This window comes from Eretmochelys imbricata, chromosome 1 (genome assembly GCF_965152235.1).
Source record: "Eretmochelys imbricata isolate rEreImb1 chromosome 1, rEreImb1.hap1, whole genome shotgun sequence".
NCBI classification, from domain to species: domain Eukaryota; kingdom Metazoa; phylum Chordata; order Testudines; family Cheloniidae; genus Eretmochelys; species Eretmochelys imbricata.
The window spans coordinates 224,885,655-224,902,573 of NC_135572.1; the positions used below are offsets into that span (position 1 = coordinate 224,885,655).

Below are 16,919 nucleotides of genomic sequence, written 5' to 3' on the forward strand. Positions count from 1 at the left end.
AAACCCATGTGCCAGGCCTGTGTTTTTCCAGCAGTGAGGTTGCAAGTGAAAGTCAACCTCAGAGACAGAAGCTGCATTTTCTGTCTTTGCTGGTCTTTTCTCTTCTTAACAACAGCAGCAGCAACAGCTCCAGCCCATTTCAACTAACTTCTCTTTTCCCCCCAAAAGAACAGCTATTACCATCTTTGATGCTACCTAAAAGCCTGTCAGAAGGGGGGTTTCCTTCTAAAAACTCTCTACAGCTAAAGGGAAAGGGAACAAGGGATATTATTTAAATGAAAGCCTTACTTAATACTTTATATTTAAAATGCATTAACTGTCTTTCCTTCTTTTCTGGATCTTTAATGAAAGGTTAGCTGGATTTTTAATGGTGTGTGCCTTGGTAATAAGCAAGGTGTCCGTATGCCAAACTCTGAACCTTGCTTGACACTGTTTACACTAACACCTTCGACTCTCTGGGCCCCTTTATTCCAGTTAAATTAAAACAATAGGAGCTCTTCCAGCCCTGTTCTCTGTTAATAGCGAGCACACGGGGCAGGTTAGGTGTCTCTCACAAGTGTAATTCCTGTGGGTATCACTCTGTTTATCTGCTGAGACTTGGCACATTCAGCACATTGATGGCCCCTACTTCCTGGAAAGCCAGAGAGATACTCACCACTTTATCTATGGCCTTAAAATCCTCATCAAGGGTCACAATTCGAAACTTCACTGAAGAAATACAGAAAGCACAGCAAGTTACTCAGTGTGCAACAGACCCCTGGATAGCTCTGTACCTCCCTTCCTATTCTCAGATATCCTCTCCCTGTTCTTATCCTCAGAGCTACTGACCCTTTCCTGAAGACCCCCTGCAATAACACACTTCTGCCTATGATGGTTTATACGCAGATGAGGCTTGGTAAACTCATTACATGTGTCCTGGCATAATAATAATAATGATTTAATTTAATTTATTTAATTATTATTATAAAACAGCAACTCTTCTTGGCCCCTCCCACCTGTTTTCTGTCTGGTCTATTTAAACTGTAAACTTTTGAGGGCAGGGACTGTCTCTCACTGTGTGTTTCCCCAGCAGCCAATACAATGACATCTGGTGTGGTGTTTCTAGGTGCTGCTCTAATACAGACCATAATAATACTCTGGCAAAAGCTCTAGGGGATGTCCCATGACCTGAGTAGCCATGGCCTTTCTTTCAGGTCCCACCTGAGAGATAGTACTTCCACCACCATGGTGCCCCTGAGCACCACACTGGGGCACTGGGACACTGCTGACTCAGAGGGGTCAGCATCTTGTAGTGACGCACCCACCCCACTCCCTGCAGCACCTGGTGACTTAGGGATCTGTTTTCCCTCAGGCCCTATCCAGCATAGCTTGTTATATCTGAGGAGATCACCATCCCCTGCTGTGGACAGCCACCGAGTCCCCACCCCCAAGCTCCATGTGCCTCTTGCCGTTTGTACCTGTCTCTCCAGGTTTATAGAAGGGCTTGTCTGTGTCTATGACAATCCTTGCATTCTGTCCTCTCACCAGCACCTTCTTGCGGCCCTCGTAGTTCACCCTCTCCCCCCTGTGGATCACTGCATGCACAGAGGCCACTTCATCTGCCTGAGAGATGCAAAAGAAACTGGTGCCTCAGTGGCAGGACTGAGATCCGGAGGCCACTTTGTGTGGGGAAGCTACTCTGCCTACCCACCCAGGGTAGGTCCTAGGAGACAGGCCTTTATCTGCCATCTCCTATGTTCCCAGGAGATGATGGATTAAAACGCATCCCCATTCCTCCTATCTCTCTCATCCTCCCCCTCCATAGGCTTTTTCCTCCTCTTCTCCCTCCCATACCCATTCTTGGGCTCCCCTTCTTCCCCTTTGCCCCTCCTCTGCCCATCCTTCTCCTATTGTCAAGGTCCCCATTTTCCCTCCTCCTCCTTTTCCCCTGTCTCATGCCAGCCTCCATATCTCCTCCTCCCTCCATTTAGCTGTGCTAGTCCCCGGAAGTGTGTGTGTGTGTTGGGGTGGATTGGAGCCCTCTGGTTTGTGGGAACAAAGGGGGTTGGGAGATGTGAGACTTACTGGTTCGTTAAACTGTTTTTCCCTAGGAACGAAGGCTGGCACCTGCAGAATGGGGGTGGGGTGGGTGAGTTGAGGCAAGAGGAAAAAAGAAAACAAATACATCAGTGAGATTTTATTTCTCACACACCAGGATGGTAAATGGCCCCAGAGCTAAACAACCCCAAAACTGCAGGACATTGGAGATCTGGATCCAAATTCTGTGGCTGGAGCCCATTTCTAGCCAACTTGATCCTAAAGGAAACATTTGGAAGGATAAGGAGCAGGAGGGGGCATGGTGGGAGGTGGTGCAGTGATGATCCTTGATTTGTTATTGTAGGGTTGCACCACTTGAAGACCAACCTGTAAAATGGACGCTGCAGACAGTATTCTTGGACTAAGAGAGGCCTTGTGTAGTCTGATGTGGAGCCAACTAACACAGCACTGGAAAGACCATTATACTATACACAGTTCAGTGCACCTCAGCACCAGGGTGATATCAATAAAGCCCAGGGACATCCAGTGACGAGCACCACAAATGGTTAAAGAGCAGTTCTACTCTGAAAAATGACTCTGTAAGAATGACTTTGTTGGGCTCCATGTTTATTGTCTCTCAGGCTAGCTCAAAGGGACTCAGTTTCCAAGTAGAAAGGTCTTTTCTAATTGCATACACCCCCTGGGCTCTGAGAGTCATACTGGGCTTTTTCCCCTTCACCCACATCATCACCTGCAATAAGGCTCTGCAATGAGAACTTAGTAATTCTTTTGTTGATACACAGATCAGACCAAACTCCAGCTCCCTCTCACTGGGCTGACTCTGTGGGAAGAACAGGTGTGAAAGGGAGCAAAACCAATGTGTCAGGAGAGTCAGGAACCATGACCCTGAATGCACATAGAAGCTCATGTGTTACTGGGTAGGAAGGGAACCATTTTACCTAATCACATTTTAGGGCAGAACCACACTCTAAACAAACTAGAGTGACTGATTTATGAGGAAAGAGGAAAATAACTTAGTCTATATACATTAGATTGGTTAATGAATTACTAATACTTGAACAGTGTAAACACCAAGGAAAAAGAGGTCTGGTTTTCCTGCAGGGTTTAACTAGGATTAAATGGCATGAAACTGAGCAAAGTAGTAAATTTTGGTTTAAATAATGGAAATCCTTTCTAGTCAGTTAGACTGTTGGGTGCTCTGCCCAGGGGTGGTAGGGGTGGACTGAACCTGCTTGGTTAGAGAACTCAGGGTAGCATCGCACACAGCAGTGGAGTGTAGCATAGAGTGCACTAGGGGCAGAGGACTCATTTCTGACTTGGAGGCAAGAGTGCTCCCTATAGAATCAGGAGCAGCACCTGAGCTCACCTTGAAGCTGATGCACTCAAAGATTCCTGGCTTCTCCACATCCTTCTCCACCAGGGTGTGATTCTGGGTTTGCATCTCCAAGGTGACAGCCACGTGGACAGTCTCAGGGAGGGAGCTGAGGTGGATGCAGACCTTCTCATGGCCAGGATAGTGAATGATGGCTGGGATTACTACCACATAGTAACTAGGAGGAGAGAGAGGAGATGGGGAAATGGGGGATGGGGAATTCAGTGTCTCAGGTGGGCAGGCCAAGGGAGGACCTCTCTACTTCTCCAGCATGGATCAGAGAGATTTTATAGACCCTGAGTGGAGGAACTTGTGGTATGCTTCCCTTCCCAACCCAGCAGGAGGCAGTGTGCCAAGTATGCAATCAGAGCATGGCACAATACACTGGCATAGATCTATCATACCCAGGAGATGGGTGTCTGATTCAGGGCAGGAGCAGTCTAGCCCAGTGTGTGCAGACTTTTCCAGTTGCACCCCCCTTACCATTCACAGAATTTGTCATGCCCCCCCCCACTTGTAATTTGAAGTAGTCCCTTACTTCTGTGCTGCTGCTGGCGGCAGTGCTGCCTTCAGATATGGGTGACCGGAGGGCAGCTGCTGCCGGCCAGGGCATTCACGTTGTTTGCGGTGTGGGAGGACTATTGTTTTAATCCCACTCCCGTCCCGTCCTCACAATACCCACTCTAATTTTAGCCTGCTCCTGCTATTATGGCACTGGGTCCTGTGGGACCCACGGGATCCCAGTTTCTTCCTCCTCCCACCCCCCAAGAACTTCTTGCCACTCCACCCTCCTCCCCCAGTTTACACATCACTGCTCTAGTCCATGCCTTAGGTCCTCATAAAAAAAAAGTAAGAGGACCAAAAAATGCTACCATGCTTAAGCAGCAGAGTTAAAGAGGGGATTAGAGGCAAAAATGCATCATTTAAAAATTGGAAATCAAATCCTAATGAGAAAAATAGAAAGGAACGGTGGCAAGTCAAGTGTAAAAGTATAATTAGGTGAGCCAAGAAAGAAATTGAAGAACAGCTAGCTAAGAACACAAAATCTAACAGCAAAACAATTTTTCAGTAGATCAGAAGCAGGAAGCCTGGGGGCCACTGGATGATCACAGGTGCTAAAGGAGCACTCAAGGAAGACAAGGTCATTGCAGGGAAGCTAAATGAATTTTTTGCATCAGTCTTCACAGCAGAGGATGTGAGGGAGATTGCCACACCTTAGCCATTCTTTTTAGGTGACAAATCTGAGGAACTGTCCCAGATTGAGGTGTTGATAGAGGAGGTTTTGAAACAAATTGATAAATTAAACAGAAATAAGACACCAGGACTAGGTGGTATTCCCTTTGAGTCCCTTTGAGCTAGCCCCAAGAGTTCTGAAGGAATTCAAATATGAAATTGCAGAACTACTAACTGTGGTATGTAACCTATTCCTTAAATCAGCCTCTGTACCAAATGACTAGAGGATACATTAACACTTATTTTTAAAGAAGGCTCCAGAAGTGATCCTGGCAATTACAGACTGGTAAGCCTAACTTCAGTACCGGGTAAACTGGTTAAAATTGCAGTAAAGAAGAAAGTTATCAGACACATAGATGAACACAATATGTTGGGGAAGAGTCAATACGGCTTTTGTAAAGGGAAAAAATGCCTCATCAATCTATTAGAATGCTTTGAGGGACAACAAGCATGTGGACAAGGGTGATCCAGTCAATATAGTGTATTTGGACTTTCAGAAAGATTTTGACAAGGTCCCAAACCAAAGGTTCTTAAGCAAAGTAAGCTGTCATGGGATAAGAGGGAAGGTCATTTCATGGATCAGTAGCTGGTTAAAAGATAGGAATCAAAGGGTAGGAATAATTGCTCAGTTTTCAGAAGGGAGAGGGGAATGGAGCTGGGTCCCCCAAGGGTCTGTACTGGGACCAGTGCTGTTCAACATATTCATAAATGATCTGGAAAAGGGGTGAACTGTGAGGTGGCAAAATTTTCAGATGATATAAAATTACTCAAGATAGTTAAGTTCAAAGCTGACTGTAAGCTGGGTGATGAGGTGACAAAATGGCAAATTAAATTAAATATTGATAAGTGCAAAGTAGTGCACATTGGAAAATAATCCCAACTATATATACAAAATAATGGGGTCTAAATTAGCTGTTAACACTCAAGAAAGAGATTGGCATCATTGTGGATAGTTCCCTGAAAACATCCACTCAGTGTGCAGCAGCATTCAAAAAAAGCTAACAGTGTTAGGAACCATTAGGAAAGGGATAAATAATAAAACAGAAAATATCATAATGCCACTATATAAATCCCTGGTACACCCACATCTTGAATACGGCATGTAGATCTGGTTGCCCCATCTCAAAAAAAGATAAACTAGAATTGGAAAGGCGCAAAGAAGGACAATGAAAATGATTAAGGGAATGGAACTGGTTCCATGTGAGGAAAGATTAATAAGACTGGGACTTTTCAGCTTAGAAAAGAGACAGCTAAGGGGGGATATGATAGAGGTCTATAAAATCATGAATGGTGTGAAAAAAGGGAACAAGGCCAACACCAAAGATCTCATTTTCAGGGCCATGACCAGGGTGGGGCAAGTGGGGCAGCCACCCAGGGTACAAGGCTGCAGGGGTGGAAAAATGACCAAAAAAACCCCCCAAAACCCCCAAAAGGTGGCGCAAATATGCTTGCTTGCCCTGGATGCTAAAATGCCTAGTTACAGCTGTGCTCATTTTCATAGGTGCTAAGCATCCACAACTCCTATTAAAGTCACTGGGAGCTGCAGATGCTTGGCACCTCGGAAAATAAGGCCCCCAGTAGCTCAGCACCTGGAATCTAGCCAATTCAGCCACCTCTCCTCCTCTCCCCACAATGACTTTTTTGTCTACTGAGCCCCAGCAAACAAAAGTGGAAAACCTTACGGATTCAGAGTTTCTGGAGCTGCAATTGGGAGCAGAGCCAGGGCCCAGAGGAGCGATACTCCCTGCATTGCTTGGGCTGGGACGCACAGCTGGTGAGATCCACACTTAAATCTAGAGCAGCTGGCTATCGACTCCAGGGGTTGAGTTCTAAATATCACCACACAGACTCCTAAGTCCAAAGGGTGCTTGACCCATAGGGTATAGGGATCTCATCTCCCCTGGGCTAATTACATTGACAATATTTACCCACCTCCACTAGGAACTTGGCAAAGGCCACATATGACCAGACCTCCTCCTACCCCATTCTGGAATGTGTCTGTGACCAAGTGTGTAAAAAGTCTTTGATAATGACTTATGGATCTCATCCCTGAGCTGGTGAGCTGTAATACAGAGTGAGTAGGTATAATGGGAGTAAGAATCTTCACATGTGTCTGGCACGGCACGTGACTATAGCATGCAGTGAAAGTTAAGGTTGTACACCAGTCCCTATCCCCTGTTCTCAGCTCTTCTACAGGGGGAAGTGCAGCCACTGTCCGTTCACCTCCACAACAATCCACCTCATCCCCACCTCAGGGAGATAGCACCTTTAGATCCGCTGCAGGCTGTCATCCATCTTGCCACTCCCCTCTGTCACAGATCTGATCAGGCTGCCTCTGTTGGCAGCCCACCAGGTTGCTGTGAGGAGACAGTGGCTGCATACCTGGGTGTTTTAATCCCCCAGAGGCTGAACAGAAGCCCAAGCACTATTGCAGTTTTGGGTCCCTAGGCACATTCTCAGTAAGGGATTCCCCCTCCTGCAGTGTATTCTGGGAGGTTTTTTATCTCTTTCCTCTGAAGCATCTGGCCATGGCTGGTGATGGGACACTGGGCAGGGTGGGCCAGCGACTCTGAGGTGGCACCGAGCATTCTCTCTCTCAGGTACTGGGCTGGCTGGGTCTTGCTCACATGCTCAGGGTCTAACCACTGACCATGTGTGGAGTTGGGAAGGAATTTCCCCCCAGATTAGTGGGGACCTTGCATGGGAGGAAGTTTGCCTTCCTCTGCAGGGCGTGAGTGCTGGTCACTTGCTGGGATTATTTGGGTATATCTCACTTAGTCATTTCCCTGCCACAGCCTCAGTCCCTCCTATTCTCTCCCTGTAGCACATAATAGTCTAGTCTCCTGTGGGTCTCATTTATTTGGGTCTCATTTCAGTTTTGGGGCTTAGTGTGCGGGTGCTGTGTGGTGTCAGTGGCCTGCGTGGTGCAGGAGGTCAGACTCAGTGATCTAATGGTCCCTTCTGGCCTTAAACTCTGTGACTCAGTAGCCCTCTGTCTAGCACCCCATCCTGAGAGCTAGAAACACGTGGACCAGCTGCCATCCCTGAGCTCAGTGCTGCCTCCTCAGATGCCCCACAGCTTAAACGCATCCTCATTCAGAATCTTGCCCAAAGGTGTGAGCCTTCTGTGTTACCTCTTCAGGGGGCATTGCACAGGTGTGGCACATAGCGCATGGACACTGTACATCGGGTTCTAACACCGTTGCTCTTCACTTCTGCAATAAAGCATGAGAGCAGAGATCACTTAGAAAACAACACACACACTGAAGACAGTGTCCCTCGCTAGCTCACCCTTCCCTGGGGAGTCCTTGGGGAACTCCCTGTATTCAGGTAGGCGGGGTACCCCCGGCCTCATCTGGTTCCTGCACCTGCTTCCCTCAACTTAAACTGGTGGAAAATGGCCAAATTGTCACTATCCTGTGACGTTGCACCCCATAAGGCTTTATGGAAATATGCTTATGAATGTATATATAACATACCTGGGATATGTTTTATGCTACATATACCATGTAACATATCTTTGTAAAGGTTGTAATCTACTGGATCTATTCATCCTATTTGTATGCATGTATCATTTTTGTATTTGAAGTTATGAATATTGGCTGAGTACTGGTTTGATTTTAAGTAGCCTTGGGCAGCTTCTTTAGAAAGGAATTTGCAAGTTAAGTGCCCAATCAAGAAACACTTAATGGACAATGGATCTTGGAAGGCTCCAATCTACATAAGAAGTCTGCTTGAGGACGTTCAAGGTAGCATGTGAACCATGGCTGCTACCTGTAAGTTCTGAGTCATGCATGGACATGTGACTCGCCCATGTGACTCCAAAACTCCATATTGTAGCTGGGATTATACACAGGGGGAGGGAGGGGTGTCCACCCACAAGAGAAAGTCTATTTAAATCTCTGAGAGACCCCTCCATTTTGTCTTCAGCTGGCTCAAGAGATAGCCTCTCCACCGCCAAAGGATACCTGAAGGAAACTGGAACAAAGGACAGTAACCACGGGGGTGTGACTGATTGCTGGACCCGGACAAGAGGGAGACTAGTCTGTAAAAGGAAGCTTACTGGAACACCTCTGAAGGTGAGGTTTTATCTGTATTCAGTTTTCTTACTGTATTAGGCATAGACTTGTGTGTTTTATTTTGTTTTGCTTGGTAATTCACTTTGTTCTCTCTATCACTTGAAACCACTTAAATCCTACTTTTTGTATTTAATAAAATCACTTTTTACTTATTAATTAACCCAGAGTATGTATTAATACCGGGGAGGGGGGCAACAGCTGTGCATATCTCTCTATCAATGTTATAGAGGGCAAACATTTTATAAGTTTACCCTGTATAAGCTTTATACAGGGTAAAATGGATTTATTTGGGGTTTGGACCCCATTGGGAGTTGGGCATCTGAGTCTTGGAGACAGGAACACTTCTTACGCTGCTTTCAGTAAAGCCTGCAGTTTGTGGGATGTGGTTCAGACCTGGGTCTGTGTTTGTAGCCGGCAAGCATGTCTGGCACAACCAGGCAGGGCTCTGGAGTTCCAAATTGGCAGGGAAAGCCAGAGCAGAAGTAGTCTTGGCACATCAGTTGGCAGTTTCCAAGAGGGTTTCTGTGATCCAACCCGTCACATCCCCCCCATGCACAAGGCTGCTCCAATCCTTTATAACCTTCCAGTCTCCTCTGTCAGACCACTTCTTGATCAGCCTCGACAAGTCTCCTACCAGTAGCTTTGTTACTAGGTGACCTCTCCCCGTGAAGCGAGTGAGTCCCTTATCTAGCCTGTTTGTATTTCAATGGACTTAATGACCCTCTTTTCTCAGCCCTATGCCACTGCCCTGTTGGGACATTAGTCTAAAATGGAGGTGAAGAGGCAACAGAGTGGATAAAGAACCGCACATCCAAAATGGAGTTCTGCCATCTGTCACAGATACCAGGGTCTAGGTGGGCTCTCCCCTGACACCTAGTGATAAGCTGAGAGGAAAGACTTCAAGAGCAGACTGTATTTGCATAGACACACTTACTCTGCCTAGATGTGCAGCAGAGGAAGCTGCTTTGCCAAAGTGATCAATTTTGGCTGGTTATGGGTTACAAATCACTGAAGCATTTGAATGCAGAGGTAATGAAATGTTGTTATCCTTATTGTATGAGTAAAGGACAGTGGAACTACACTTAGCATATATGGATGGAAGGGGGTCACCTTACACTGACCCTTACTTGGTAAGGAGGGGGTAGGGGTGCCAAAGCCCAGTGAGGCTGGGCGTGGTGTTGCTGAATGAGTTTTGGGGATACTATTTGACACACACCTCTCTTTAGTGTTTAAAGACAGCTGATCAGACTCACTTGTGAGTCCTTGTTGCTGTTTAGTGATTACTAGAGCTGATAGTCCTGGTGAGCAAGTCTAGCAGGGTTAAGCCTCAGGCCAGGTCTGGAGACACTGTTGCAGTGAAAGGCACTGCAGAGCCTGTATGAGTGGTGAGGTTTCCTGTTATCTGCTGAGCTCACGAGCAGTGGGGTTAATTGGTAGAACCTCAGGCTGGGCGCTGCAGAAGTAGAAGCAAGCAGTAGTGATAATAATGGCAGAGAGACCGCGCCAGTGGCCACCGAGAAAATAGCAGTAGTTGCGAGCCATTTGCAGACGGCATTACTTGATCCCTGCCCCCTCAGGGGTGGGAGGTGAATCCAGGGGAACACATCTCTGAACTCTGGGTCTTCGCTGACCAAGGACAGACAACTGGGAGTGGGGCATAGTGCAGGGAGTGGCATGTTAAAGGAACCTTTGTTCCTTGGACTTTCACACCACAAGGTGAGAAACTGAGGCAAAGGACACTGCCCAGTGTACGGTGGGATGGATGTTGCTTATGGTCACATGCTTTTGAATGATTGTTGTGGTGTTTTCCCAGATTAATGCTGGCTCCCCTTTTCCCTTTTAATCAAAGTTTTCTTTCGTTACACAGACTCAGTGCTTGTGAGAGGGGAAGTATTGCCTCTTAGAGGTGCCCGGGAATGCTGTTTAGTTTCCCCAGGGTACTGGGTGGGGCTCGAGCCGGTTCTGGTTTGTGTTGGAAAGAGGAACCCAGCCCTTGTTGCTGCGGACTGCGTCTGGCAGAATGGTTCCAAAAAGAATAATTCATATGTCATACAGATTCCCCAAATCATCACACCAACTCATCACCGCTCGTCCACCTAGACTAGCTTCACTGCTGCCTCCCTCTGCCCATCCACAAGAGCCACTCCCATGGTGTGGCCTGCCTATCCTTCCATATCAGTCAAACTTTCAACTGCACTGCAGGGCCTTTCCACCAACCCCACTCTAAGAGACTGAGGGACTTAGTTCTCTGCCTTCTATTTACTCCTGGTTAAATCAGTGTCTAGGCTTTACTCTGACACAGTGTGTGTGTGCGTGTAGTAACCACTCCCTGTACCCATGGCCTGATATAGCAGACCCACACTGATGTTTAAACCAGCTCAGAAGGGCAGATCAATATATGGGCTCAAAGCACTGTACGTCCGTGACCCTGAGGCATATCAGTGTCCTGGCACCATTTTATACAGACTCGGATGATTCTAGACTTCATGCTTCCCTCAATGAGTGGCTGAACTAGTGGGATAGGGTGGACAGTCATCAGCCCTTGATCTGCTGCAGAAACCTTCCCCCTGGCTCCCTTTCTCTGGTTAGTCACTCTGCTATCAGGGTGTGACATTAGGAGTGTAATATATCACATTGAAAGGTGACAGGGCCAGAAAGAGTTAATTAACTCACCCACCCATGGCCGAACTTCTGAGACTGGTTAGGAAGAGATGTAAATGAATAGAGCTTTGAAATGCAGCCTGTATTGTTAGAGATAGAAGAGTAGCTGTTTGCTCAGGTCTTGTGATGTAAGCAAACAAGTCTTGTCTATGGCTATAGCTTTGATTCAAAGATCAAAAAAGGAATATTAACATTTAAGAAGACACTTGAGTGAAATAGTATTATTGTCTATGTCTCTTTGAAGGTTGTGATAACCTGTATCAGAACTGTTTAATGGATAAATTATCCTGTGCTAATTGCCATGATGTTTGGGAGAAGGAAAGTTAAGCCTATTGTTTTCTCAAGCCAAAAGGCTGCTGGAAATGTATAAAAACCTTGGGATACTATCCTTCTTCATCTCAGATCTGCTTTGGGTTTCAAGAAGGGGAAACCTTAAGCCATAAAGATTGAGATCCCCAGTCACTGACTGGAGTCACCTGAATATGGACATTGGACTGTAACCTATGGACTATTTCTAAAAGGACTTCTGGCAAATACAGGCTCCTCTCTGCTATGTACCTGAACCTCAAGAATTGAATTCAAGTCTGTCTGGATACTGATCTTTTAACCAGCACACTCTCTCTTTTCTAATAAATTTTAGTTTAGTTAATAAGGATTGACTATAAGCATGTATTTGGGGTAAGATCTAAGTTATTATTTGACCTGGGTCTGGGGCTTGGTCCTTTGGGGTCAGGAGAACCTTTTCTTTTATATGATGAAATAAGATTTTCAGAATTTATCATCATATGTTTGACATGTGTGTCTGGATGGAGGCCTGAGGCTGGGTACTTTAAGGGAACTGCATTATTTGGACTTCTGAGTAACCAGTGAGATAATACAGAAGTTGTTTTGTGCTGGCTTGGTAGATCTAAGTATTGGAATATCCATCAGCGTTTGGGATTTGTCTGCACCATTTTGTCTACAGCTCACCCTAATTGAGTGATCTCAGCTGGCTCCCACAGGCAGCACCATCACACTGGGGGATAAAGAAAGGAAGTATAATAAGAAGGTAAACTCCCTTCTTCCTTCTGGTCAGGACTGAGGGGTGTCAGCAGAGCTGTGTAGGGAGCCAGGACTGGAATAGCTGGGGGGCTGAAGGGCAGGATTGGGGTTTCATTAAGACATAAAAACTTTACCCCTTTATTTCCATTTGTCTGAGCTTTCACTTGTGTTAATTTTCTTTAGAAAGAAAAATAGTACTGAACCAATTCAGCTCTGGATGAATTTTCCCCACTGTTCTTTTAATAAATACACCCTTTAATAACACTAGTGGAGCTCCTGCTGTGGTCTCCAGCTGCCTTTAATGGTGCAAGGAAGTAAAGAACAGAGCAGACATCTTCCCACAGAAGCACTAGCAAACCCAGCAAAAGCCTTGAAGTGAGTGAGCCTAGGATGTGGGTTTGTAAATATTGTCCTAGCAGTGTTCACCTGGCCACTTCCCAGTGGCAGTCATATGCCACCTGATTTCTACCCTTTGGATTAAAAGCAAAGAGCCAGATACAGATACCATAACAGGGAGGGACATGGGTGGTGCTTCAGTATAGACTGAGAGCAGGGGAAGAAGTAGAAGAGCCAGAGAAGGAGAGGTGTAGAGCAGGAACACATCCCTGTAGTCTGATTCCTCCAGAACTCAGATATGAAAAGCACAGCTCTCCTGTGGAGCTGTGTCCTCCTCCTGCCTCTCACAGCTGGAACCTCTGCAATGACGTAAGAGCCCTGGTTGTTTCATGTCTATATGCTGATTAGTGGGGAATGCGTCAGAGCGGGGGGATTCTATAGTGGCAAATGCTTGTTATGGGATTCGTGGGACCAAAGGGGTATTTCCATAGGGTGTTTGATCTACTCTGTTTCATTCAGTCCTGGGCCTCCGTTTGCTGCATTGCTCTGGCTCACTGGAGTTTCTTTGGCTTCCTGTGTCCTGGGAAACCTCGCATAGACAGCAGTTCTGCGGGAAGATCCAAGTCAGCGCCTGTCCTGTCAGGTGTCTGTTTCACTCAGACCTGCCAACATTCCACACACTTTACTGTGGTCCAGGAAACATTTTATTCTGGGTTGTGCTATTCTTCCCAGAGCCACAAGTCACCATTTAAATCTCCAACCGGGACACTTAGATGTCGCAGCTCAGCAAGTCTCTTAGCCAACTTCAATGGGAACACAAAGCTTAATTCTGCCTGCTTTTCATGGTCCTGCTATAATTGATTGGCTTTGTGTAGCTGAGGTCACCCTCTGGAGAGCCCTGAGAGGGAGACTTTTGTGTAAATCTGAACAGAAACACAGCTCTGCTTGCATTACAGAAGAAAAAAAACACATTGGGTCTCAGCCAGTGCAGGATCATTTCCTACTGTGCGTCATCTGGTATATTGGCCAGTTTAGTATTAAATGTTCCAAGCACTGCTATCCCTTCCCCTGGGAGACTACCCCACAACCTGCTGTACCTCACTGTTCGATAAGATTCTGCTGTCATTCAGTCTAAAATCTCCTTTAATAGAGTCTTGCATGCTTCTAATACTCTTAGCTTTGACAAGTTGCCAGCTGTCCTTTATGAGTGCTAATGCTCGCTTCATCAAAGCAGGATTCAGATTGACTGGTGAAACACGCTTACTAAGAACATAAGAACAGCCATACTGGGTCAGACCAAAGGTCCATCTAGCCCCGTATCCTCTCTTCCAACAGTGGCCAATACCAGGTGCCCCAGAGGGAATGAACAGAACAGGTAATCATCCAGTGATCCATCCCCTGTCACCCATTCCCATCTTCTGGCAAACAGAGGCTAGGGACACCGTCCCTGCCCATCCTGGCTAATAGACATTGATGGGCCTATCCTCCATGAATGTATCTAGTTCTTTTTTGAACCCTGTTAATGTCTTGGCCTTCACAACATCCTCTGGCAAAGAGTTCCACAGACTATGTGTTGTGTGGAGAAATACTTCCTTTTGTTTAAAACCTGCTGCCTATTAATTTCATTGGGTGACCCCGAGTTCATGTGTTATGAGAAGGAGTAAATAACACTTCCTTATTTACTTTCTCCACACCAGTCATGATTTTACAGACTGCAATCATATCCCCCCTTAGTCGTCTCTTTTCCAAGATGAAGTCCCAGTCTTATTAATCTCTCCTCATATGGAAGCTGCTCCATATCCCTAATCATTTTTGTTTCCCTTTTCTGAACCTTTTCCAATTCCAATATATCTTTTTTGAGATGGGACAACCACATCTGCATGCAGTATTCAAGATGTGGGTGTACCATGGATTTATAATTCTCTTGGGGAAAATGCCATGCAATCTTTGAATGACCTAGGTAGCCAAGAGTAGGACTTTGGTTTTACATCTCATGCTAAGGACTGATTCAGTAATGATTGGGGGCGGGGGAGGGGGAGATTCCAATAAACAGAGGTCACAAAGGGATTACATGATCCAGTAAATCAATGCAATAGCTCCTGTTTGCCCATCTGCTTCCCACAGCCCAGAGAGAAGAGGACCATGAATGCCACCACTGTAGCAGAACAAAAAAAAAACAACCCATCACAAACAGAGAAAGCCATTCTCAGTTCATCTCTGTAGATACTGGTAATAACTGGATGCCAGTTCCTGAGGCTGATGCCACACAGGATACCAGCTCACTCCTGCTTGGGTATTAAGCCACAACGTAAAAGCTGCCATATTCAAACTGACCAATGGTCCACCTTCTCATATACCTGGCCTTCTCTAGTACAAGCTGGGGCCAGTATCTCTCCTACTGCCCCAAATCTATCTATTGGCCCATCTAGTCTGATAGAGGTAACTGGGAGGCATTAAGGCTAAGAGAAGCGTCATCAAATCTGATTCTTTTTGTGAAATGTGGCCCAGTTTTAGGTACGACAGATCTAACAATGGCATTCAATACTGGTTGAATTAAACCTATGATAGTTTATGCAGGATTGCGTCCTACGCCATGGGGAGGGTTACCACAGCTCCTCCAAGAACTAAAAACAGTGGGAGGTGATTAAGGCAAATCACTGCAAGAGAGTTGCCACTCCCTAAAGTGGTTTGCATAGACTGGTTCAGGCTGTGTTTTCCAGAGACTAGAGACAAAGAAGGGCCTTTTGGTATAAGAGAATGAGCTTGAAATGAGCTTGGACCTTCTTTCCAGTCCAGCAAACAGGGCCTTCTGTCCACGGGGAAGGGTTGGAAAGACTGTTGCCTATTAGTGCCCCATAAGGCTGATGAGTGACCTCTGGTGAGCTGTTATCATGTCTATAGGAACTTTGATTGTTTCTGAGTTTTCTCAGTGTGACAGGAGGCCAGACACCAAACCAAACAAGCCAGTGATGAAAGGCAAGCATGGTCCAGAGGATAAGGCACTGGACTGGGACTCTGCAGACCTGTGTTGTATTCCAAGCTTTGCCACCGACCTGCTGTGTGACCTTGGACAAGTCTCTTCCCCTCGGTCAGTTTCTGTTTGCCCTCCCACCCTGTGCCTGTCTTGTCTGTTCAGATGGTAAGCTTTTTGGGGTAGGGATTGTCTCTTACTATAAGTTTGTGCAGGGCCTAGCACAATGCCCCCCACTGACTGGGGCCTTCTAGGCACTACTACTATAGTACAGATAAATAAAATAATAATTAAGAGCAGGGGTTTAGGTTTATTAGGAGCTAGGGGAAACTTTTGGGAAAGGGGGAGCCTATACAGGAAGGATGGGCTCCACTAAACGAAAATGGAACCAGATTGCTGGCATTTAAAAGTAAAAAGGTTGTTGAGCAGTTTTTAAACTAAGGGCTGGGGGGAAAGCCGACAGGTGCAGAGGAGCACGTGGTTCGGACAGAGACATCCCTTAGGGGAGGATCTATTAATGGAGATTCTCTATGTCCTAGTAAGGAGGAGAGGATGGACGGTGATAAAATACGGGTAGGATCTGATGAGAAACAGTCAAATGAAAAAAAGACCCATTCAATTACATCGTGTAATGGCAGACAGCTACAAAGTGACAAGTTTTTAAAGTGCTTATATACAAATGCTAGAAGTCTAAATAATAAGATAGGTGAACTAGAGTGCCTCATATTAAATGAGGAGATTGATATAATAGGCATCACAGAAACTTGTTGGAATACTCAATGGGACACAGTAATACCAAGGTACAAAATATATCAGAAGGACAGAACAGGTCATGCTGGTAGGGGAGTGGCACTATATATGAAAGAAAACATAGAATCAAATGAAAAATCTTAAATGAACCAAACAGTACCATAGAAGCTCTATGGATAGTAATTCCATGCTCTAATAAGAAGAATATAACAGTAGGGATATATTACCGATCACCTGACCAGGATGGTGATAGTGACTGTGAAATGCTCAGGGAGATTAGAGAGGCTATAAAAATAAAAAACTCAATAATAATGGGGGATTTCAACTAGAAACCGTAGAACGGGATGCAGAGATAAAGTTTCTTGGCACCTTAAATGACTGCTTCTTGGAGCAGCTAGTCCTGGAATCCACAATAGGAGAGGCAATTCTTCATTTAGTC

At 45.8% G+C, this 16,919-nt stretch overlaps 1 protein-coding gene across 1 annotated transcript in view; it reads right to left on the bottom strand.

Annotated features, from left to right (window-relative positions):
* LOC144269923 (alpha-2-macroglobulin-like protein 1) overlaps nucleotides 1-11,402 on the bottom strand; it is a 53,953-nt gene extending 42,551 nt beyond the window's left edge. The window contains exons 1-4 of the mRNA XM_077826037.1: nucleotides 11,395-11,402; nucleotides 3,404-3,587; nucleotides 1,458-1,602; nucleotides 656-708 (exon numbers count right to left, since the gene is read on the bottom strand). Coding sequence (XP_077682163.1) covers nucleotides 656-708; nucleotides 1,458-1,602; nucleotides 3,404-3,587; nucleotides 11,395-11,402 — 390 coding nt within the window. The remainder of the gene's footprint in view (nucleotides 1-655; nucleotides 709-1,457; nucleotides 1,603-3,403; nucleotides 3,588-11,394) is intronic.
* Nucleotides 11,403-16,919: the final 5,517 nt, after the last annotated feature.